This window comes from Grammomys surdaster, unplaced genomic scaffold, assembly GCF_004785775.1.
Source record: "Grammomys surdaster isolate TR1022 unplaced genomic scaffold, NIH_TR_1.0 211, whole genome shotgun sequence".
Lineage (NCBI taxonomy): Eukaryota > Metazoa > Chordata > Mammalia > Rodentia > Muridae > Grammomys > Grammomys surdaster.
The window spans coordinates 9590867-9616818 of NW_021604656.1; the positions used below are offsets into that span (position 1 = coordinate 9590867).

At 46.6% G+C, this 25952-nt stretch overlaps 1 protein-coding gene across 3 annotated transcripts in view; it reads left to right on the forward strand.

The window, feature by feature from the left end:
* Nucleotides 1-25952, forward strand: part of Dapk1 (death associated protein kinase 1) — a 159900-nt gene that overhangs the window by 81188 nt on the left and 52760 nt on the right. For all 3 annotated transcript variants that reach the window (XM_028772013.1, XM_028772011.1, XM_028772014.1), the window contains exon 3: nucleotides 11192-11413. In XM_028772013.1, the coding sequence (XP_028627846.1) occupies nucleotides 11192-11413 (222 nt within the window). The remainder of the gene's footprint in view (nucleotides 1-11191; nucleotides 11414-25952) is intronic.

The window sequence follows — 25952 nt, forward strand, 5'->3', positions numbered from 1 at the left end:
GATGCTGTGTGCCAGGCTTGCCTCAACTGGCCTGGAGTGACCTGCTCAGCTCCTACCTGCCCCTTACTAACCCTAGACTTCCTCTGTGGGATGAGTCCCACCTGACTCACAGATCTATAGACATCACAGGAAAGGACCTGTCCAGGAGCTCTGGAAAGGATCTGTTCTAGCTATGCAGATAGCTTGTCAGCTCCTACAGACCTGAGCCTGTGGCCCCAGTGCCCAGAACAGGTCAACACAACAGACGCTTTGCTTGTGGGTGCCTGAGTCTGCAGAGTTGCATTGACTCAAACATGGCTGAAAAACACTGGCAGTGTGGCTCTGCTGACAGCCATGCTAGGTTAGGTATACTTGAGTGTCTTCAAGTTACCCATGCCCAGACTCTTAACCACCATGCATCTGACTTTTACAGGGTATGATGAAAGTAATTGTTCTCCATGGGACTCTCTGTCCCAAGCCTAGCTGTAAGAAGAGCACCCAGGCAAACTCTCTCTACTTAAAAGAGAGGGAACAATGCAAATTGATGCTTTTGTTAGGTCTGCTCGAGTTTTTCCAGAGTAGAGCAGGGCACACACTAGGGGTTCACATGATTTCTGTAAGCTGTACTCTGTGTGTGTGTGTGTGTGTGTGTGTGTGTATCCCTATGCGTGTGTGCCAGAGGAGGATGTCACATGCCCTGTGCCTTAGTCCCCTGAGACAGGATCACTCTCTGCCCTAGTCCCCTGAGGCAGGATCTATGACTGAATCTGGAACTCACTGTTTTTCCAGTAGGCTAGCTGCCCAGAAAGCGTCCATGAACAAACCCCCCACCAACCTGTTCAAACGCTGGGGTTAGAGGCACCTGCAGCTATGCTGCCTTTTCTGTAAGTGCTGAGAACCGGGAGCTCCGGCCTTCATGCCTGCAGGGTGCCCTTACCCACCAGGCCCTTCCAGAGCTCTTCAAGCTGCATCTCAATGTGCCCTCTCAGCCTGGTGCCTGCAGCTAGTCCTGAGCTGCACAGCCACAGCTGCCGTTTGGCTTTGCTCCCTCTTCCCCCCAGCTGATGGATCTCCATCTTGAATCTTGGCACTATGAAGAAATCTGAGTTTTTTTCCTCCTACTGTTGGAATAGGACCTGCAGCTGAGCTCCTGGCAGGTTTCCGCTCTCTTCATGCAGACAGACACATGAACCGTGCTCCCCTTTCTCACTTTTCCCCTGAGAGCGCCCCGCTGAGTTCAGAGCAGATTATACCTTTCTGACCTGGTTAACTTTGTCCCAGTAGCTGAAAGGAGTCACCATGATCAAGTAATAGGAAGGGCTCAAGGGATTAACTCGGTGAAGTCAGAATAGTCAAACAGCCCAGATCCCAGTGGCTGGAATGTTATCTTGAGGCTGGAAACCCCAGTCTCTGTCCTTGTCACGTGGTCAGGTCCACTGAATGATGGCGGAATGACGGCGATCTGCAGATGCACTTTTTCTTTCCTGCATTTTATTTTATCTTGATTTGAGATCAATTTTTTTATCTTTTTAAATTGTTGTATTTATTTACATTCCAAATATTGCCCCCTTCCCACTCTCCCTCCAAGAGTTCTTCATCCCCTACCTCCTCCCCTTTGCCTCTGAGAAGGTGCTCCCCTCTACTCCCCACCCCCAAGTCACCCCCATTCCCCTTCCCTGGGGGATCAACTCTCTGCCAGATTAGCGCAGATGCACTTTCTTTCTTTACAGGACATTTTTATTTTTCATAAAACTAGGCTTGGTGGCCAGTGTGACTCTAGTGTGGAGCTTACTGTATCTGGAGAAGATGCTTGGAGTGTCGGTTGCTTATTTGGTCCACTGGAGACCCTGTTTGGATTTTGTTAGGTTACATTTTACAACAGCCTTTGTTCCTTCTCTTCAGCTTTAAAGCAAAAACGAACAGACGAGCAGGTACAGCTCCAGGTCTGCTCTGTGGTGTTAGGTCTTAGGGTTGACACTCTGCACAGTGAGCGAAGGCCCCACCATAGCTTCCAGCAGCCTAAGACACCTGCTGTCTGTACATCCAGTCTTTTGAGCATTTAGAAGTTCTCTTGGGTTGAAATGTCTTCAATATCCCTGTGGGTTGTAAATTCCTGAACTGTCAGAGCCTTATCTGAGCCAGTATTGTTTACTTAGGCAGTGAGTACCCAAGGCAAAGGAGCCTGGCCTGGAGCAAAATAGCAGTGTAAGCTGGACAGACATGGTGGTGCACAGCTGTTGTAAGCCTGACAGGTATGATGGTACACACCTGTGGTCTGAGCGCTTGTGAGATGGGGGCAGATGGACTGTGAGTGCCGGGGCATCCTGGGATACATAGTGAGTCCCTATTTGAAAAAAAAAATGAATTGAATGACACCAAACCACCAAACCAAATAAGAACAAGAAAAAATAGCAGTGTATCCATCAGCTTCCATCTGGCTGGTGTGTGGAAAAGCCACCCAGGAACCACACTTCTCCCTGCCACCAGCCACTTAAACTTCATGGTCCCCTGTTACTCTGAGGGCTTAAGAGTTGTTCTGGTTGGATCTGGTGTTCAAGGACAACCTGGTCAATATAGAAAGACCCCGTATCACACCAGAAATAAAAAAGGGCTTGGTGATAGCTCAGGGGTAATGAACCAAGGCCTAGCTTCAATCCACAGTTACTACCAACAAACTCCCCCTCAAAACCAAAAACAAATTGGTCTGTATGACAGCTGGCCGCCATCCAGCACGTTTCTGTCTCTATTCTCTTCATCATAGTTTGTTCTCAGATGCTACCAGAAATATCTAGCACAACTGACTCAACAGTCAGTCAGCATAGAACATCTGCAGACGGTGCCTTACGGTGAGAGCCCTGTCAGCAGAGACTCATGGATTTACCTTTCTGGAGGGCAGCCCTGGAGCCAGTAGCCTGAAGGAGGCAGTGACCTCCTCTCTCAGGCCCAGCACCGCTTTCTAATGCATCAGAGTCCGGGAAGTATTTACACTCGTCCTGTATCTCCCATGCCCACCTTTCTATTCAGCTCCATCCAAGCAGGGGCTTGACCACAAGCATGCCCGTTAGGGATAGCCTCAGATGTGTTTCTGCATTTAGCCCTAAAGCCCACAGTGGGTGTAGTACAGTCTCACTTCCAAAAAGCTGACAGTGTCACTGGGAGAGAGGACCTGCACACTTGCAGAATGCTAGATTTAAATATGCCAAGTCTAAAAACCTGTAAGTTTTTGAGGGTTTTGTTTTGAGGGTTAAAAACAGCCTCAAACAAAGGAACTGCCACACGCTATGCCCCATTACCTGTGACAAAGGCCAGGTCTAAACCCTGCACACAGTAGCCTATCAGGAAGGTTCATCAGATTTCCCTAAACTTTCCCCAGGTCTTCTTAAGAAATCTAGACTTGTTCTTCCAGAGGGATCTAGAAAAGTCCTTTATGTTTCCGTGGAAGACAAGGGGCAGATGACCAGGAGTCCAGATCTGTGTGAGCTACATGAGAGGCTGTCTCCAGAAACCAGCAACAGACAGCAATTCTGAGGAGGGTGCTTTGGCTGCCTACCAGTTTCTTGATTCCACCCTGGAGGCCCAGAGTGTTCTGGATGTTCTGCAGATGATGGTCCTGTCCTTAGGATGCTGTTGCTCCCAGGACCCTGCATCTTCCCTGCTCCCCTCCCCCCCACTGCATTAATTGCATGCCTCCTCCCACTCTGTTTTGCATGTTGCTTCTGACCTTGGCCTTCCTGGGGTAACCCAGGTAACAGGATGCTGTTTATGCCCTTGGGAAGCTGTGTCTCCCTGAGTTATGGCAACCTGAGCCACTTGCTCCTAAGGAAACCCATGCTTTCCAGGTCATTTTCCTGAGTCGCAGAACAGTTCACATAGTTATTTTCCTTTACAGTAAGGATTTTAAAACTGACAAGCTTTTCACTGTAGCTTCTTAATGGGGAGGCAGAGAGTGGCTCCCTGTGTGGGCTTTGTCAAGAAGGTGTTCCAAGAGAACGGGTGCCGCCCGGGGCGGACATTAGTGAGTTCCCACGCAGGCCTCCCACACATTCATTGTGAGTGTGCTTTAAAATCAAAGGTAAAAGCACTATTGTCTCCTAGTCACCGATCTGATCCGAGTCTGTACCCCTGTACAGGCTCTGAGAACATGTTCTTGTGGAGAGACTGGAGAAGTAGGGCATTGTTGGACCCCGGGTTGGGCACCGTCGTGTCTTGTCACAGTGTTGCCTTTTCTATGCCTAGTAAGAGATCTTTCTTTCCACTTCCACGTTCCCTTTTCCTTTCCTTCCCACACTTCTTCCTTGGACCTTTCCAATTCCTCCACCCGTACGTCTCCCTACCTGACAAAGAAGCTCTTATTACCCAGGTACACCCACAGCCCACGGGACACTTTTCTGATAGTAGAACCTATCTGACCTTTCTTTCCCATGAGCAGACTTGTCCCCATTTGGCTATATTTAAACATTGTCCATTTTCAGTGTTCGGTGAACGATGTAAGACCTGCCACAGCCCTCGTGTTTCACAGATAGGTGTGCTGTAGGTTCCTGGAGTTGAACTCTGCTCAGGCAGCCTGCAGTTTCAAATGCACACAGTGCATTCATCACCCGCAATGCTTTTCGTCTTCTTTCTGATTCTAGAATACTTGCACAGGCACAGTGAAGAATCCTGGGATGGGACCCCCATAGGAGACATGAAATTCATTTGTTTCACATGCAACACATATGTATGATCAGAAGATACTTTATGCAACATTGTTAATAATCTTCAGCATGAAGCTAAGTTTTGTAGTGTTGAGTTTGTCACAGGAAATGCTCGAAGATTTTGCATTTGGGATATTTTGATGCTCTGATTCAGGATACGCAACCTGTAGAGTGCTTTCTCAGCAGTCAAACAATCATACAAACGCTGGTTACCTTGTGTTGCGGGGCTCCTTGGAGACCCATGTGTGATAGATAAGCAAATATAGAAAATGTTCCTGAGTGCTTTTTTTCTCGTTGGTAGAAGAGATGACAGTCATAGGGTGCTGTGGCTGTCCCTAAGGGGAGCTACGTCATGGGCCTTGCAGGGTTATGAGCACCATAATGATCAGGGTCCTGGCCAAATGTCATGTATTAATAAGCTGGACAGGGAAGTTTAATGGCAGTCATTTCTTATAAGCTAAGGTTTTCTTCTTTTTAATAAGATTTGTGGTTTTAAAAAATATTGTTTTGTGTCTCTTCATCTATGTGTGTATATGTCTGTGTGTATATTCACACGCATGCATGTGTATGTGTGTGTATGTATGTATGTACGTATGTATGTGTAAGTGTGAATGTGTGTGCATGCACACAGCACATGTATGAGTGTATGCATATGTTTGTATGTATTGGTCAGAGATCAATATCAGGCCTTATCTTCAATAGTTCTTCCACTTTATTATTTGAGGCAGGGTCTCTCCTTGACTGGCTAAGCTGGCTGGCCAACAGGCTCTGGAGATTCTCCTGTCTTCAGCCTTTAGTGCCAGGATTGGTGACCACCTTGTTTAACTTTTTGTTTTTAACACAGGGGCTGGGGATATGAAACCAGGTCTCCATGCTAGCACAGGAAGCACTGGGGACCAACCTAGAATCCTGCACACGTCAGTCGGGTGCTCTGTCGGTGGGTCACATCAGCAGCCCTTCATCTCTGGAGCTCTTTAAATGTGTCTGTCCACCATTACATAAATGAACTGAGATCAACTAATTGACTGATTATTGATAGATAATAGTTAATCGGTGAATCAATTGAGAGGTTTTGTGCGAAATGAATTGGTTGTTCATTTCCAATGCTGTAGTACATTCCATTTTCAGGGAAATTTGTTCCTATTAGTGGCAGGCACTGGGCTGTTACTGCCCAGGAAATGCAGCTCTAGGTTCTTAAGAGCCTGTTCACAGCATCTCTGCAAGCACGCTGCATAAGCCTTTTTAAGTGCATTTCCATTTATAGGCGCCTTATTTAATGTGTAGTGTCGCTTTACTGACACGGAACACACGGTAACAGCTCCTTCCCTGAGTGATGCTTTAACTGGTATGCCTGTTTTCTCTGTGAGGCACATTAATCTTCTTGGCTTAGTAAATAGTGCAGGAGACCATCTAAGATGGTGGGACGCAACAGAAAGCTAAAAAAAAAAAATTACAACAATCATGCCCTGACTCCAACAAACCAGACCAAAACCTGATGCAGAGGACAGAGGGGCCATTTGCTGTCAGTGTGAAAGCTCAGCTAAGAAGGAGGGAACCATAATGTCATTTGGATGTCCTCAGCTAGGGTGTGCTTCCTACCAGTTCAACGTGTGTATGTGTGTGTGTATGCATATGCATGTATGTGTGTGTGTGCATGTATGTGTGCATGAATGTATGTGTGCATGTGTGTGTACATGTGTGTGTGTGTGCGCACTCAAGTGCGTGTGCACATGCATCAAAGTGTTGCAAGGTGGCTGGAGAGATGGCTCAGCAAATAGGAACATTCTTTTGCTCTTGTCGGAGATCCAGATATGGTCCCTAGGGTCTACATGGTGACTCACAACTGACTGTAGCACCAGTTCCAGGGATCTGATGGCTCCTTATGGTCTCTGGTCTCCATGGATACCTTATGGCAGGCAAACACTCATACACACAAAGTAAAATAAGTATACCTTTTGTTAAACAGTGCCACAAGTATTGACAGGGAAGTTATGAGTAACAGTTAGTGGGAGACTTCACAGTACGGACTCCACACCACTGTCTCGTGAAAATTCAGTGTTGGGTCCAGACTGTTCCCAAGCACTGAAGCTAAACCACTTCATGTCTAAGCTTTTGCTGAGCTAGCCACAATGGCCGTGTAGCCCTCCATGTTGGTATCATCTCTGACCACCCCCAGGGTGTTGGTAAAAGAATTGAAAAAGTCCTTTTATTTCTGAGTTTAATCTGAGTTGGATCATGTTGTTATGCTGCGACCCTCGAAATTAGAAGTATTTTCATAAAAGCCTTTTACCTTTGTTGTTGGTAGTTGGGCTGCTAGAAAAGAATTATCTTCAAAGTCGGAATGTGGGGTAGAAAACAGGTGCCAGGAGAGCCATGGTCAAGAGCTGGTTGCCACGGAAGTAAAGAACCCTAGCAGCCATTAGCCAATGACCCAGTGTGCGTTAAGCCTCTGCCACAGTTGCCTGTGATGAGCTGAGATGTGGTGTCTAAATGAGAATGCCCCACAGGCTCAGTCAGGTGTTTGACCTCTTGTTTTCCTGATGGTGGCGCTGTCAGGAGGTTTAGGAGGTACAGCCCTTGCTGGAGGAAGTATGTCAGCAGGTGTGGGCTCTGATGCTCGTAGATTCATTCTACTTCCTGTCTGCTCTCCCTGCTTTGTGCTCCAGCTGCCATGCCTCTCCACCAAGTTGCTTTGGGTGATCGTATTTCATCACAGCAACCATAAGGTAGCTTATACGGAAGGCTCCTTCTTTCAGGGGTCCATCTCTTAGTGTGCTGGCTGCCTGAGGAGATGCTCCCGAGGAGATGATGGGGCAGTGGGTGTGACCCAGAGCACACAGATGCCAGGACTGTATGCAGCTCCCAGGACTGCAGCCTGTGGTTTTTCTATTGTAGCAGCAATACACCCTGGGCAGGGACAGTATGAAAGGGTGGAGCGATGCTGTCAGGGAAGGGTGGAGCCAGCAGTCACATTCAGCTATCATCTGGGCCTTTTCTTCTTTCTTTTGGTCCTGTTAGACCACCTTGCTATCATCCCCCAAGGGGGACATTGTTGGAAAGTAATATTTGGAAGGTAATATCACACTGTGTTGAGATAAAAGCAATCATCAGGACTTTTCATCACTACATCTGTTAGAGTTTCAGTTAAGCAACTTACTCTTGGTATAATTTGGGTATTCCAGTGGCCTATGCATCAAAGGTGTGGGGACCGCTAAGAGATGGGACCCCATGACAGGCATTTAGGTCATGAAGTGCACGTTCTTAAATGTGGTTATGAGAGCCTGGCTTCCTTCTCATTCACTCTCCTTCCTGGCCCTAAGGTAAAAGGTTTTAGTCTGATACATGCTCCCACCACAGCAAGCTTCACAGCCATGAGGCTAGTTGATAATGTCCTGGACCATCTGAAATTATATGACAAGCCTTTTCTCTTGATAAGATACGTCAGGTATTTTGTCATAGCAACGGAAAGCAGATCCACACATCCCTGTACTTCAACAAATGGTTCAAGATGGTGTGATCTTGATATTATCACCACTTGGTGGAATTTGAAATAAGCCTGTGTTAATAATAGCTTGTAGGTGGTCTGGGTCTGTAGCTGCTGCATAGTTCCGTTGGCTTATTATAACCCAATGTACTCCTTTTAATTCTCTGGTGCTGAGGATGCCAGACTCGTACACCAGTGCTGTGAATCAAGTCCGTGAGGCAGTCTTCCTCCAGAGTGGCAAGAAATGATAGATAGGAGAGTCAGGGACCCTGGGTCCTCAGAAAAATCACATCCTTGGGAAGTAAGTCTCACAGAAGGTGCACGCCATAATCAGGATTCCAGGAGATATAGGACGATGAAGTCATTGCCAAGGGAGACAGAGAAAAAAAAATAAGGAAGGATGTTTTCAGAGGAATGGTGTTGGTATGGGTGTGGGTTTTTCGCCGGAACCTTCTGGACCCCTGCATCCATCAAGGATAGGGCCTTTCCTAACTACTGGGCATTAGTCCCTCACTGTCAGATGCTGTCATCATTGAGGGCATGAGTCCTGGACGTTCTGCCCATGGTGCCTCTGGGCATGTCCCCACACTCCCTCACCCTTGGGCTCTAGCTGGACTGCACTGGCTGCTGTCCTGTCCTATCCTAGGCCTTAGGGTTAACCCTTCCAGGACAATACTTAACCTTGGGACGTTGAGAAGTGCAACCACATTCAGGAGAGTGTCCGAGTCTAACTTTCCACTGGATGTGAGACTCCTCCGCAGGAAGTTTTTCTTGAGTCAATGAGAGTGGGCCTGTATCCTGTATCCTGGAGCCAAGTCGCTTGTATATACAAAGTATATGTGTATGTGTGTGTGTATGTGTATGATATATGTGTATGTCTGAGTGTGTGTGTGTGAGTGTGTGTATGTGTGTGTGATATGTGTGTGTGTGAGGCACACACAATTCATCCTCTGGGGGTCTGGGATAGTCATTGGTTGTCCTAGCTGAGCCTCTCCATCCTGCGTCCTCTTGAGTGTGCTTGGTGGGGCCCGACGCTGTTGTTGTGAAGTGAGGACCACGTGGCATTTCTTCTCTGGACTCTCAAGCTGATGTAGGCCTGCTCCTCATGCAGGTTGTGGAAGCTCCTCATGCAGGAAGCTCTTCTCTGCTACCCTCTACCATGCAACCGAAACCAGTGTGGGATTCCCAGGAAAACTGTAAAGTGACTGAGATAGTTACATCCGGTCTTGGTTCTAAGCCAGCAAGTTCACAGCAGCCAATCCTGGGTTTCCCGTGTTCTGCTGCAGGAGGGGGGAAATGAGAATTAACCATCATACAAAAATAAGTTGCTGCAACAACAATCCCAGCTTTGTGTACGCGTGTGTGTTTGTGTATCTGTGGGTGTGTATGCATATGTATGGTGTGTGTATATGTGTATGTGTAAGTGTGTATGTATTTGTATATGTGCGGTATGTGTGTATATGTATATGTATGTTGTGAGTGTATATGTGTGGAATGTGTGATGTGTGTGTATGTGTGGCATGTGTGTATGTATGTATGGATGTGTTTGTGTATATGTGTATGTATGTGTGAGTATATGTGTATGAAAGGTATGTGTGTGTGGTATCGTTTTCTTCAGTGGCTTCTGCTGCTAAAGCAAATGCATGTGTGGTGAAGTGCCTCCTCTTAATATCAGAATATTACCCTTCATTTGGGTTTCCCCCTTTTGTTTTCACGTATAGCTGTTCTTCAGCAGGTGCTCAGAAATGTACAGAGCCTGAGAGGTGATCAGACCCTTCCTTTGTCAGTAGAGAAGAAGGGAGAGGGTGGGGATCCATCCAAATGTTTCTTCCCGTGTCTCAGTACCTCAGAGGGAACTGCCGTTTAATCCCATGGCCTCGTTGTTATCTAACCACACAGTCTTGCTAACTTTCCGATCTCTTTCATGCATGGGAATGAGATCTGGTTGTATGTTCTGTGGCACTGAGGATACTTCTATTGACAGGACAACGACAGCCCAGATCAAGCTGCCTTTAGTCAGAAGGATTAAGTACTGGGAAGTCTGCTTATGTAGTTTCAGGGTAGCATTACTTCAGCCACTCTACAGTGTCCCACAGACCTGCTTTCTTTTTCTCTATAGTCAGGCCTTTGCAGTGATTTCCCTTAAACCACAAGCTGATTCTTAATGATCCCACATAGCTGGCAGCCACTTTGGAGTTTTATACATAGTTCAATGTCCATGAAAAGAGTCTCATAAAGACCGTCTCCCCGTTGTCTGGAGGGTTTTACGTGGGTCATATGTCTGTCATTGGAGCTAGAAGAATACAGTGCACTGATTGGCTCAGTCTAGATCACATGATCCAGTGCTTGGTGGTGAAGTTAGTAACCCCAAAACACAGAGATCCCTGGAAAGGGATTTTGACTGTGAAGAGGGTGAACAGGGTAAAGAAATTGCTCCTCTGCCCTTTGCTTCTGAGTACTGTGGACCTTGTTGTTCTGGGTGCTGTGGTATTTAATACTGATGTAAGGAATATGTCTCTGAAGGCAGACTCTTGCATGTTCTCTACCAGTATTCTGCTTTCCGCCCCTCCCGCTTTCCTCGTTCTATGTCTAGACATGCAGAAAAAGAGTTTGTTGAAACAGGGCATTTATGAGTGCCCGAAATGGGAAGAAAAAAAATTATAGATAGACTGGCTAGCTATCCATTCAGTCAAATATGTAAAGGAAAGAAAGGAAGAAATAAAGAGAGAAAATAGGAAGAAAGAAAGAAAGAAAGAAAGAGAGAAAGAGAGAAAGAGAGGGAGAGAGAGAGAGAGAGAAAGAGAGAGAGAGAGAGAAAGAAAAAAGACAAAGAATTTTATTCTTTATGGCATTGTTCAGGGAACAGGCTCAATAAAGCTGCACCCCGCACAGGAATAAGTATGCCCACCTCTCTTGTTAACTGTCAAACTTTTAATCTTCCCTAACCAGTTTTGCTGTGTGTCCCCATGTTATGTCCTTGCCCAGATCCAGTCTTCAGTGAACCTTAAATTCTGTTCCATCTTTTCTCCGCCAGTGGACAGTTTGCAGTTGTGAAGAAATGTCGTGAGAAAAGTACAGGTCTTCAGTATGCAGCCAAGTTCATCAAGAAAAGGAGGACCAAGTCCAGCCGGCGGGGTGTGAGCCGGGAGGACATTGAGCGGGAGGTCAGCATCCTGAAGGAGATCCGGCACCCGAATGTCATCACCCTGCATGAGGTCTATGAGAACAAGACAGATGTCATTCTGATCCTGGAGCTGTGAGTGTTCCCTGTGGTGTCTGGAAGAGACTATGGGGAGGGCATGGGGCTGCATGAGCTATATAGTTAGCCCAACTGGGCCATCCCTAAGCTGTCTACTTGAGCCTTAGTTGCCTGGAAAATGCATCTTCCAGTAATTAAGGGACAATTGATATGCAGGAGGGTCCCTGAATCTTGGGGCTCACCCACTCTCTGAAGTTCAACTTTGTTTGCCATAAGCACATGACTTAGGGGGTTCTCTGTGAGTGACATGCGTCTACACCACTGTCTTCCCTGTCTTTTTCCTCTCGTTTCTCCTTCCTCCTTCCTCTTAATCTTTCACACACACCCTGCTTTTAACTGTGGAACTGTCAGCGATAATTACAGGAAGGACGAAGTTGAAGCTGAGCACTGAGACGTGATTACAGGACTCTTTGAGCATGCTGCTGCTTTTCCATCTTGCCCATCTGGTGTCGTGGTGGGCAGCTGATTGACAAGCATTGTTCTGAGCTGATTCTGGTTTCTACCTCCTGCCCCTCCCTTTCCTGGATCCCTGCCTGCCTGTGCTGTGTAGGGGCCCACTGCAACCAAGGCCAGCAGCTAACTCTTTCAAGAGAGAGGAAGAAGTCAGTCGAGGGTTCTTGGGGAGTTTCTCTGTGGCATTTTGGATGTCCACTTGGGCAAAGAGGGATGGGTGGGGCTCATTCCTTGACAGCTGATCATGGGTGGTCCCCAGTGGTCACAAGTCCCATTCAATCCCTAGGAGCTTTCTAAGTTCCGGTGTGCCTGCCTGCCTACTGTTTGACAGCTCCCTTTCTTTGAATATAAATTAGATGGCATACAACTCCTTTAACCTCTTGGTTGTTTTGGAATTCCTGTCCTGTTGTAAATGATGCTGGAGGAAGGGTTGCACAGCTATATAATAAAATTAGCAGGCATAGTCAGGTGACTCCCAGATCATGACTCAGGACAGCCCCACAGCCCTCCCCACACGCTACAGATTCCAGCATCCCGTGGGCTATTTTATAAAGTACCCATTTCCACATCCTAACCCCCAAATGTGCCAACAGAATGGTGCAATGTGTAAACTCTGGGACCTGCTCTCCTAACTCAGTGTGAGGTTTGCATTCTCTGTCCCTTTAAAAACTGCCTGGTAGCGCTCTACCACCCGGATGGAGAGACTTGTTAATTCTTCCATTACCCAGTGGACCTTTGGGCTGCCTCGAGTATGTATTGTAGTCAGGAGTGAAGCTGTCCTCAGCACTCACAGACTCATGTGAACATGTGTGTCCCCACCCCCTGAATAAACCTTAGGAGTGGGGTTGCTGGGGAATGTGGAAATCCCACCAGCGACTGCCAGGCTTATTTCCTCAAGTGTTAAGTTTCGCTTTTCTGCCTCCCCAGCAGTAGGTAGCTTCAGATGCTCTGCCAGCACCAACTCTGGCAGTGTGGATGTTTTTAATGGCACGTATGTGGTTAGGTGCCTGGCAGCATGCAGCTTTATGTTGCTAACTGTGCGGTGACCTTGAGGACAACTTGAGGAAGTTCAACCGGAGCAGCAGCAGGAGGAGGTTGGAAGCGGGAAGGAAGGTTGTAAGGACGGTTCCTTCACCGTGGGGTCAGGAGCATCTTCATAGATGACAGCAGCCCCTGAGGCTGGTGTCCTTGCTCCTTCACCCCCAGTGTATGTGTATGTGGCAGTTCCTATATGAGCCACTGACTGAGCTGTAAGGCTGTTCAAACTAAATGTTCTGGGTGATTTTGGATGAGACCTACATGTGACTTGGGTAGATCTAGTGAAGCAGACAGCTCTCCATAGGGTAGGTGGGCTTCATTCAGTCAGTGAAGGCCGAGCTAGAGCAAAATGACCAACCTCCCCTTGAATAAGAGACACTTGTGGAGCTTCCCCGCAGGGCATCTGAGAAGATATCTCTCATGACCCCAGCGCAGATACTATTTTTTTCTTTGTTTGTGTTCAATGCACAGTGGTCAGACTCTAGACTGGGCTCTGTCCTTGTGTTCTTTGCAACCCTGAAAAGTAACTTTAAGACGATAAGTTTCCATCCTGCCACTTGCTTTGTGGTAGAACGGTATGTTCACGGTAGAGCTACCTACCGCAGCAGCTCAGTGCAGAGTAAGTATGAAGGAGGCATAGGCTGCATCGCGTACTCACGACTTTCACATCCTCCACACACCATTGTTCTGTAACGGAGTCACGACGAGGCGAAGATCTCTTCTGCCTGTGTTCTTGCCCACCCACCTCATGCCACAGTGAAGCCACTACGAAACTCTTGAATCATTCTGTAACTCACTTGGTTACCTGGCGAGTGGCGAAGCCAACTTAGAGAACTTTGCGTTGGCTGTGTGACTTAACTTTCCGTGGCTATGACAAAATGCCCTAGATGGTCAATTTGAAAGGAAAGAAGGTTTTATTTTGACTCACAGTTCAGAGTCGTCAGTCTGTGGTTGCTTGTTTTTTTCAGGTGGAGACCTGGGTAGGCAACATATCATAGTAGTGAGCACACGTTGGTTTGTATCTGTTTCTTCCATGGTGGCCAGGAAGTAGACAGAGAGCGAGGAGGGGCTGGTATTCTAGTACCCTTGGAGGTTACCTTCTAGTGACCTCACTTCCCTCATTAATCATCCTTCCCTAAAGGGCCAGCCACCAGCCACTAACACCACATGGACCACATTGGGTTCTGGTAGGCACTTCTGATCCATGTGTAAACACTGATGCTGTCTCTAAGTGGGCGGTGGTGTCAATGGGACACACTGGCTTATAGCGTTGCACTTTGGTCCATAACACACCAAAGGTGTTTGTCATTGGAGTTTAAGATCCAGATTGACCAGGTCTTTCAAGTTTTTTTTTTTTTTTAAATCTAATCTAGGATTTTTTAATGTGGACAGTATAGTCAGTTTATAACATTCATTAGAGGGCTAAACAGCATGTGAAAGCCTGTGGCCATACAGACGCCCCAGTTTGAGAGCATTTCGTGTGAGCAGTGACATCAAGGAACTACTGCCACAGAGGAAGCCACCTTAGGTAAGTGTGGAGATGGAAAGTCCTAGAGGGTCCAGATTTCCCTGAAAGACATGACACAGAGGTAGCACTAGGAAACAGCTTAAAGCATTGGGCAGTCTGTGCAGACATTAGTTCTCAGCAATAGCATCCATTAGAGTCCCCAGAAAGGCTTACAGAAGACAGGGTTTTTCACTCTTTTTTAGAGTTTCATCATACAGGCTTGAAGATTCATTAATTAGCTGGGCAGTGGTGGTACACACCTCTTAACGGCAGCACTTGGAGGCAGAGGCAGGGGGATCTCAGTGAATTTGAGACCGTCTTGTTTTATTACATAGTTCCAAGACAGCCAGGGTTACACAGAGAAATCTTGTCCCCAAATAAAAACAAAAACAAAACAAAAAATTAATAACTAACAATCTTTAATACAGGGCTCCATTGCTCCCGGGCTAGGTTTGAAGTACTATGTAGAGAGAATGACTTATAACTCTCAAGGGGATCACAGATCTGCACCACCAAGCCTTGCTTTGTGTCTTGCCAGGGATCCAGCCCAGGGCTTCACAAATGCTGGATGCAAGTATTTGGCCACTGAGCTACATCCCTAGCCAAGCACTGGTGCTTTTAACATGTTCTGATGTACATGTTGTACCACATCTGGGCCCTGTGTTTTGAGGAGATGTTAGTGGTTGGGTGATGTCCCCATATCCAATTATATTGCAGCTCTTAGTGGCTTCTTAGAATGTGACTCTATTGGATTAAAGGATGATTTCCAGTGTTGTTAGCTCATTCATGGTGATGCTGGAGTAGAGCAGGGCACTTAGCCAGTTTGGTTGGTGCCATTATAAGAAGACCCTGGGTGGACTTAGATGCAGGAGGATGCCAGCAGATAGAACACTGGGGAGAAGGGGTCACAGGTAAGGGGTGCTTGGAACTCCTTCAAACCAAGGGAGGAGTGAACAAGTGTTGATTTTGGAATCATGACCTCTAGGCAGGTGAAATGGTAAATTGTGTTAAGCCTCTCGTGTGTGTGTGTGTGTGTGTGTGTGTGTGTGTACACAAATGTATGCACACCTATGTGATTCCATTCCACATGCAGGTCATGAAAGTAATGCTTTTATTTTAAACTTAAATGGTTACATTTTATTATATTTTAAAACTTTTAAAAAAAGATTATAAAGAGGGCATCAGACCCCATTGTAGATGGTTGTGAGCCACCATGTGGTTGCTGGGAATTGAATTCAGGACCTCTGGACGAGGAGTTGGTGCTCCTAACTGCTGAGCCATCTCTCCAGCCCGTAGTTTGAAATTTTATGTGTGTGCATGGTATGCATGTGCACATTTGTGTGTGGGTGCACATGTGTGGGTGAAAGCGTGTGTGTGAGGTCAGAGTTTGGTATGGGTGTCTTCCTCTATCGCTTCCCATAATCATGGTTAAAAAACCAAACCAAACCAAACCAAACCAAACCAAACCAAACCAAACCAAACCACCAAACCAAACCAAACCAAACAAGACAAAACACACACCCAATGTAGGATGTACCATTCTAACCATGTTTACACATATTGTACAGTGATATTAATTGCATACACACTGCCAGACAGATTGTATGAGTTAGATACTGTATGTAAGATCATTGCCTGTCTACTCCGTAACCAAACCCAGAGGTGCAGTCACCAGCGCGGGAATTGCGTATTCCCATCTACATGCACTGGTGTGGTGCAGACACTTGGCTGACTCACCCAGAGTGTTTCAAGAGATGAAGTCCCGTTATGAATAAAGTGTTTTTAAAGTGATGCTTCTCGGCAAAGTGGTAAACAGGAGGGGAAGCTGACCGAGAGGGTGTAGGAGCCCATCTCTCAGGCATCCCTTCCTGCTTCTCCCCCGGTGCCTGAGACACAGAGGAGCGCTGAGATTACTTGATGATCTCTCTTGCTGGCACACTTGTTTGTTGCTCCTCGAGACTGAGCTCTTATGACTTTTTGAACCCTTACTTTTGTTCACGAAGGCGGTTTCGGGAGCTCTGCTGGCACCCCACCCCTCAGCTATCTCTTATTAGGCAAGAGCAGAGAATTGAAGAGCATCCGGCCGCAGCCTTAGCCTTTCTCAACAGATCAGATCACACGCAGTGGATGGCTTTCCACTCAGGTGTGCTCTTGAGAACTAAAACCCTGTGTGCATGTCTCTCAAGCATTCTTTATTCTCGCCAGGCCAGTTGAAAAGTGTTTCTTATGTGATTAATAGGTGTTTTTACTCACTGTGCGGATGACTTGATTTGTAGATGACCATGTGTGTCTGAGCTCTTGGATGTGTGCTTTGAAGGCTTTTGTTGTCTGGAGTGATGCGGGCTCTGTGTGAGCTGTTTACCTTGTTTATGGGGACCCTCTGCTTATATACAAGAAAAGTATAATTTCTAAGGTTTGGGGAACTTGAGGTACAAGTAGCTGTCCCCTGTTCAGGGGCCACACGGTCTGCCCACTGCATGGTGCCCATGGGCTCTTCACACTACCTCACTACACGGTGTGGTTCTCTCCTGTCTTGGTGAGGTACTCTCAAAAGCTGCACATCTTGAGGCTGAGACCGAGGCAAGCCCTAGAGAGCTTCTGTCCCCATCACGGGCTGTCCTTTTGGGGCTGCTCTTGTGGGTTCACAATTCATCACACTGTGCTCCCCTCTCCCTGAGGCTTGAGAGCTACAGGTTGGGGATCCAGGCTCAGCTCACACTTTCTGTCCTGTTCAGGCTCCCATATGCTCAGAATTCTTGGATGGTATTTGAGTCAGAGCCAGACACAAGAAGCTAGAGACAGTATCCCACAGCTGCTACTCCATAAGGGAGCACAGACACCTCAGGCCCTTGAGACCACTGCTTTGTTAGCCAGGGTTCATAGCAGGTCAGCACCAATGTTTCCAGAATTACCTGTAAGCCCCTTGGGTCCATCCTTATAAAATATTGTTTAGAAAGTTAGTGGAAAGACTTCTAGAAACATCCATGCATTGCTCTTTCTCCTAATTTTTATTTCCAAATAACTTCTATCTCTCCTCTTCTTGACTACCTTGGTTATTTAATATAAAAAAAATCTTTACATTTATTTTTTGAGAATTTTATATATGGGTACTGTATTTAGGTCATTTTTACTCCCACCAAATATTCCCATACCCCATCCTTCTCAACATCATGCCTCTTTTATACACACACGCACACGCACACGCACACAGACATGCACACGCACACGTATAAATGTATGTATATGTACATACATATGTACATGTACACACATACATATATGTGTATATATGTATACAAACACGTACATCACCTGCTGAGTGGATTTAGTGTTACTTGTATACATACATGTTAAGGCTGACCACTGCCAATGGATAACCTATTATTAGGGAGCTCATCCCTGGAGAAGACGATTCTCTTTCTCTTAGTAATCATTTGTTTCCCGTAGCTCTTTATCTAGGTGTAGGGGACTTGTGATTTCATCTAGGCATGGGGACTTGTGAGATTTCCCTATGCACTTGGGATGTTAACTGGTGATGTCACCGTACAGGTCTTCCCCTAGGTGACTATATTGTTAAGATTTCATGTGCGTAGCTCCTTATCATACGTAGAAGACACTGTCTCATGGTGGATCTCCTTCCTGGTCCTCTGGCTCTTTCCTACACTCTTCTCCAACATTTCCTGAGCTTCAGGTACAGGGTTTGTATTACAGTGGTGTTGGGACTGGGAGCCCCATGATTAGGTGTTCTCTGCAGTTTGACTGGTTGTAGGTTTCTGTCATGATCTCCATCTGCGTATCTTTTAAATGTATGGAGCTTGCTTTTTAAATAGTGTGGCCGTTTCCGTGATGCCGATGAGGAGAAGCAGAGCCATAGCACAGCCAAGTGTGCTTGTCTTACTTGACAGCATCAGCAGCATTTCTGGGCTGTGACCTTTAGGAGTTCTCAAGGACAGCCTCCAGGAGATGCCGAGAATGCTGCTATACTGTCAGACTTGCAATACCGGAGGCTTGGACTAACAGACCCTGACCCTCGCTAGTAATAGTGTCTGAAATAGCTTGATGGGAAAATTCAAGTAGAATACATTTCATCAGAAGCCAAGAGTATGACGTTGGTGTCTTTTAAGATGGTTGCAGTTGGGTAGGATTGTCACAGTGCGTTAAATAAGGAGCCAGAGGAAACGGGGGTGCTGTATATAATCTATACTACCTCATTCGTGTCAGCCATCTTAGGCCCTGCCTGATAGAGGACCAGCTAATCTGAGTGAGTTAGGACAGTACCACGTCCAGATCAGGAATGCTGAGCCCAGTTAGTCCAGATCCAGGGTGGGAAGGTTGGAAATCTCACAGTAGCTTCCTGGGGGAGGGATTACTTTATGTGTATTTTCTAAGCCTTAGGCATCTATATGTCTTACACACCTCACTCTTCATGAGCTCCCGAGGCACCACTGCCTTCACCTCCTCAGGTGCTGCTTCCCAAATTCTAGTGCCCGCAAACCACATCTACCTCAGTGGGTTTCAAAGAGGACTCTGAAAAGCCAGCCAGGACTGTGAGGGCCTCTGGTCTTTCTACCTCTTTCTCTTGCCCTTTCTCCAAGTTCTACATTTGTTCTTAGTCTTCCTTTCTTTGCGTTTCCCTGAACTGTGGGAAGATGGACAATGATGAGGCGATGAGGTGGGACTCTGCTGTCACACTTGCATGTGTCAGCAAGTTCCTTTGAAGACAAGACAATGTCCTACTTTATCTGCCTTACTACTCAAGACTAAGCTTGGCCTCCCAGGTTTATGTCAGGTCTAATAGAGCAGGGCTGTGTAGAAGGATGAAAAGGCGGGGTTTGACTTCAAAACTGGGAGCTGCCCCCGAGAGATGTCTTTTCATTATGAGTTGATGATTTTTACTTAAGGCAGTGCCACAAAAATACTTGCAATGGTCTTTCTTAGAGAGTGGCGTGTGGTGTATTCTTGAGCAGTAGGGTTTGAATCAGTCTGAGTCCTATGAGGAAGCAGGTGACACTCAGAACATTGTGAGGCTCTTTACCAAGGGTTGTCAACTTTATGCTTCAAGGAAAACAAGTGTCAGGAAACAGTGTGCTACAGTCACTAATGGCAAGGTATTTTTCTCACCCTTGGAGGGCAAGGGGGTAGGGGGAGGTGCTTGAGAACCTGGGAAAGGCCAGCTAACCAGGGAAGGAAGAAAGATCTGAAGAAGTGGGTTTGTAAGGGAGCTCTCTTGATTTTTCTGATCCAAAGAGACTGAGGTGAATGATAAAACCCCACAATTCTGAGACCTTGTCTCTGATGAAGTCCTTCTACTGAAGAAGTGTTCTCTTACCCTCGAATGAGTAGAGCTCCCCTTTCAAAAGCAGTGGGCCCGTCAGAAAATTCCAAAGGAAGGCACGCCTTTTGGAGATCTGTCTTCTTTGCATTTTCCCTATTTTCAACTTCACTGAGAACATTGTTGGAACGGGGCGGTGGACACAGGGAGAACAGAGCAGAGAGGTCTGGGCTCTGGCAGGTTTAGATTCTCATTGCCAGGGTGGTACATCCTCCTGGACAGTCAGCACATCTGTGTCCTCTGCCTCTTGGATTTCTCTGTCATTTGAAGACATGAGAGCCATACACACGGGTTGAAAGGGATGAGAGCCATCCACACACAGAATGGTTACAATGGAGGTCGTGTTGATGGAGGTAGGAAGCAACCTGTACCTGTTTGTTTTTCTTCTCTGCTGCGCCTCGTTCCATCTTCAGCTGAGTTTACTCTGCCCTCTGGTAAGTAAAGGGGCTTCTGTTTAGGCTGACTAAAATGTGGCACAAAATGCCTTAATATGTATGAGGTTCAAGACACTTGACTATTGCCTCCTGGTGTATTTCTGGCCCCCCCCCCCCCAAGATGACATCTCTAGGTCTCTCAGAGGCCTGCAAGCATCCTCATCCACATTCTACCCAAATGGATCTCCTCAAACTTCAATGGTCTGATGTGAGCTTCTGGTCTCCTTGCTAGCCCGTGGCTCCCCTGGCTCTTTTTGGCTTCCTATCTACCCTTCCACAACTTTGATAGTTTTGTTTTATCTCTTAACCACCTTTAGAAGAGTATTGACCATTGCATTTACTAGAGTATGTGTATGCTCTCTGGGATGGTGCTAGAATTTTGTTTGTTTTGATACGTCAAACATTTAGGAGACGTGCAGACTAGCACAGTGCCTAGTAAAAGTCCTGGTCAGTCCAAGAGGCTAGCAGGGAGAAAGCTCTCTGGTCCTTAGGAACATCAGTGAGGGGCCTGTCCGGTGGGCATTGGGGGTGAGGAGAAGAAGGAATGCCTGCATTGCTGTCTGAGGCCCTGTGATGTACCATGCTTAAAGTAATCTTTTTTAATGGGAACAGCCAGTTTATCAGCACTGGACCATGGGACTTTGTATTCTTACTGGATGTGTGTAGGTTGCAACAGTCTGACTGGAAGGATGGCCAATGGATGAGACTGCCGGAGTTGAATGTGATGCTGGATTTGTGTCACTGGGATGTGGGTGGCTGAACCTGTCACAGACATGTAGTATAATCCTGCCCACCAAGGAGCAGATGCTAAATCAATGAAATCAATGGTTATAGAAAGAAATCAAGTTGACAGAGGATCAGAGGTCTGCTTGCTCAAGATTGAGTCTTTCCTTCATGCCCCTGGACTATGGTGCTGAAGGGCCATGCTGATCGCCTCTGTCTTCTCTCATGGGGTTGGCTCTCGACTCCCAGCTTCGTCTTCTAGCAGAACAAGGCTGCATACTGCTTCTTCCTTCTCCTTTCAACATGGGTGGTCAGCTAAAGGCTCTCCTCACTTTGTACCTACTCTTCAGGGTTCCGGATTCCTTTCCTGTCCTGCCCTTGATTCCCGTTATTAACTCCTAGGGGCTGGGCTTCTTAGCACGCAAATGGGTAACAAGGAGGAAGTGATGGGAAGCCTCCATACCCACAAGTGAATTTCAGTTCCAAAATCTTTCTCTTTACATGGCTTTTCTTCTTCCACTTAAAACACATCCTCAAAGTGAGGGGAGGGTCTCCTGTGTGCATGTGAGGAGCTCAGCTCTCCACATGTGTGTCTCAGGGGCAACATGGCCCTTTGCATTTGCTGAGTTCTCTCTGACGGGCTGGTGGTCTTTCGGCCTGGATTTCCAGGTCATTAGCAGCAATCAGCAGCTGTCGTTTTAGCTCCTTCAGTGAAGAGTTCAACCAGGTCGGGAAGGAGGAGCTGAAGTCACACAGCCCCTGGATAATCGCTTTCCCTTGTTTCAAGCTAGACAAGATAAATTGGGTTTGGAATTATCCTCCATCTACGGCTGTCTTAGCTTGGTTTATGTCCCACTGGCCTTTTGTTCTAATACCGGTTATAATTACTCAAGCTGAAGAGAGGTCTGGCTGCCCCAGCTTCTCCGTTTGCCCCACTTTCGATTGGCCTAATTCTTTCTGTGGGTTTCCAAAGCTTGGGCCAAAGCCATTAAAGTAAAAAGAGCCCTGGCATACGCTGTAGGGCTTTCTGGCTGTTGGGTTATTCATTTCCTCTGGAATGAGTACTTTAGTTCAAGCAATCTACATGGCCCAGATGCCAGGGGATCTTGTCTCTCAGCTCTTTCCCTCTTAGTCACCTCCTCCCAATCTTGCCTACAGCAGTGCTGTTCCTGAACATTCCTGTCAGCATGTTGACTATGGCCATTGATTTAGGTCACCAGGCTAAGTGGATGAGGGTATCTCTGCCAGGAGATGACTGTTTATTTACAGGGTCGAGGTAGGGCACCATGTTATAATGTGATATGGCCTCTTCCTCTCAGCACAACTTAAACCCGCTGCCATCTTGGGGTCCCTCACATGGGGGTGCAGCCTTTACTCTCTCCCTAATTCCAGCCCTACTGATCTTGGGCATTGCTAGAGTGTGTAAGAGGTGGGAGGTGAACCAAAAGTAAGACTCCATAATGCAATATCCATGATGTCATTGCCATGATAAAGTGAGGAATATGTGGGGATGTCATCTTTCCTGGTCACTGGTGCTCATGTAAACAAGCCCAAAAGACTTATTGGTTCACTCAGTTGAACTTGGGCAGAATCTTGACTTTGGTCTGTCACCTGCACGATAGCTGGTGAATAGATATTTGTTCACACCTCAGGGAACATTATACAGTACCAAGGGCCCATATAGGCAATTTGAGGATTATGAGTCTCTCTCTCTCTACACACCTGCAGTCCACACATAGTAACATCACCACTGGACTCTAAGATGTGGTATCCAGAGGGACATGTGTTTCCTAGTGTGATACCCTGCTAGTCAAAATTTTCCTCTTTCCTAAGGTCAACTGCAGTATGAATTTATGCATCTAAATTTCTTAAGAGTGGAGAGTCTTTATCCCCTTGTGTGTGTATTTGCCTTCTCTCTTCTACCCTTCCCTCTTCCCTTCTTCTGTGCTGGAGATACAGACCCAGGGTCTAGAGTGCTCTAATTCCTAATACTGAGCCACATTCCCAATGTAATGAAAATTCTGACAATTTTCCGACTTTACCTGTCTCTTAAAATATACTGCCTAAGACCATCTGTAGTCTTTGGGTTTGATGGGTAGGGTGGCCCAGCCTTGTGCTTTGAGTATTACGTATACATTCTACTCTGTGCAGAGCAGCTAGGGATTCACTTGGACCCTGGGGTTTCTTTCTAGGTTACCTGATTCTGCTTTTTTCTCATCTGAATTTGCTCATGACATCACCTGACATAGATACTTGGGTCCCTTACCTATTATGTCTTCCCTACCTCGACTGCAAATGAGCCTGGGAAACCCCAGGTACAACACTCCTAATGGCGGTAACCAGGAACCTGAGGTTCTCCTCACATCACAGTAACCCACTAAGGGCTCTCCAATCTCAGGCATATCAGGCCATTGTCTGCAGAAGTGTGGATTGTTCTCCTTGTAGTTTTTGCCTGTGCCCAGCTGAACTAATGGGTTCCATCATCATCTCTGGGAGCTTTAAATAAAGTCTTAGCTCATCTGTTTGGAATATTTTCATGCCAGCTCTCATCCACTCCTTTCCCCTCTGCATCCTTTTTCTTTGAGATGGAAATCCAAGCGGAGAATCAGAAAGTGAGTAAGTGTTCTGAGCTGGGGGAGGAAGGGCTGTGGTTTATGCCTATCCATTGTAGGCATGACAACCACCTACCTGAGACACCCTCCAGGATGTAATGTGTTGCTCAGTGTGAGCAGCATGCAGCAGGCCTGATCCCATATCTCCCAAAAGCTAGGAAGAGTTCCTCTTCCAAAGGTGTCTTGGTACAACCTATCTTTGAACTGAAAGCAGTGTTCAGGCTCGACTATCCTGGTGATCTGTGCAACAGGTAGAGAGAAAGTAGGCTTTTCATTGAAAGAGGAAGAGAGAAATAAAATAGACCGCACTTGATTGCTTAGCCTTGAGCATGAGTCCTCTCAGTCAGGGCTTGGCAAGGCTTTCTGGGAGCTGGCTGGACTTGAGGCTGTGGCTTAGGACATAGAATAGCTTTTACATCCTCTTTGTAGCTCACAGGTATGGTCTGGCCCACTCACATGGATGAGTTCTGCTGCTGATAAATCATGATGCTTTTCTGGCATTATGTCTTCGTCTTAATGCCGAGAGAAGGTCATAATTCTGCCTTTTCATTCGTTCATGAGAACCATCGCCGCGAATGAGCAGTTTTCCGCATTGCCTGAATTCCTCACCCATGACTGTAGAAGACGGGATTCTTTTTGAAAAAAAAAAATCAGATTAATTTGTTTATTTACTTATTTATGTGGATGTGCAAGTGTGTACACGTGTGTATACACTCACATGTGGAGAGTTCAGAGGACAACCTTCCGAAGTCACTTCTCTACCATGTGGATTTGGGGGATCAAATGCAGGTCATCAATCTTTGTGGCGATGCCTTTGTCAATGAGCCATCTCTTGGACCCTCATAGAGACATAGTATTCTAGGATATCAAGAGATGGTGAGTGAAGGCTTGTGTGGACTGCTTTAGGGGACTGCTAAAGTGACACAGAACAACACATCACCTTCTGCCACACTCTTGGCTAGAGTGGGGCCTGGATTCAAGGGATCTGCACCTGCCCTGTGCTCACATTTATGTACATACAAGTGTGTATGCATGAAGGTTCATAGAACCTTAAAATGTAAGAGCCAAACAGGAGCTGAGATGTCCTTGTCTTAAGCGTGTGGTCAGTGTACACCAAGGTCTTAATTTTAAAGACCCTATTAAATACTGATTCTGGAACTTAGTCAAGCAGGTGTGTGGAAATTGGATTTAAATATGTCCCTAATCATTAGGTTAAGAGAACTGCAGGACTGAATTGCTTACCCTCTCATTCATAGAGAGTAAAATTAGGATCCAGTCACTCACACCTGAGGCTACAGTTGGCACTGGGCATTCTTGTGCTGAGGACCGTTCAGGCCCCTGGCAGGCCACTCCCAGACCTGTGCCTTGGGACCTGTTCACAGTAGAGTGTGTGTGTTTCCAGATTTGTCAATGTACCCTAATCTCATCGGTGGTACCAGATGAGGACATGCACCTCATTCCTCAGGGAATCCAGCAGCTTCCTTGAAAAGGGCCAGGTCTGGTAATTAAGCTGCAGTTGAGAGTCCTCAGCATGGTAGGCTGACCAGAGCTGATCCAGAGTCAAATCCAGTTACATTCACAGCAGTTGTTAATGCAAGTCAGGACTTTCAGGTGTTTTTAATTTACAGACTTGAATCTTGCAAAGTAATAATTGGGAGGAATTTTAAAATGAATTTTCCTACAACCCACTGACTGTGTACCTACCCAGGAGCCCTCAGTGCTTTTAAAACTGTACTGTAAAGAATCTTTTTAGGAGGCCTTGCTGGCGAGAAAGAACTTGTGTTCCCATCTCTTGGTGGAGACAGAGAGTGCCTGTGAGCTTGTGCTTCATACATTTGTGTGTGTGTGTGTGTGTGTGTGTGTGTGTGTGTGTGTGTGTTAGCACTGGAATTTAAAGCTCTCTGACTCAAGTTCCTAATGAAGAGGCTCAGCTTGCTCTTAATCTGCTCTGCAGATTGCGCCTCGCTCCTTCCATCAATCTTCCTTCTTAAACAAAATATGAAATTTGGAACAAAAAGTTCAAGTACCGAGGACTGGGCTGATTTCCTTCTTAGTCTTATTTGGACGGTCTGATTCTGAGCATGTGTGTAGAAGTGTCTTCTGAGAAGAGCATAAACAGACATCCAGTCACTTGTGGCCTTCTGAGATAGGAGGGACAGGCACACTGTAAACATCGGACGTCCAAACCTTTGCAGAACTCATTTACCTTCGGTTGGTTTGAAAAAAATGACTAAAAGAAGCAGAGGGCGTGTGTCCAAAGCCTCCGCTTTTCCTGCATTGTTGTGAAGGAAGCTGCAGTCGTAAGTAGAGGTGAAGGAAGGCGAGAGAGGTGAAGGAAGGCGAGTGTGTAAGCAGGGGTGAGCACGGATGAGTCTGTACTTAGGACTGAAGGAGGAGTGAGGTGAAGGATGGCTGTATAAGTAGGAGGGCGGATGAT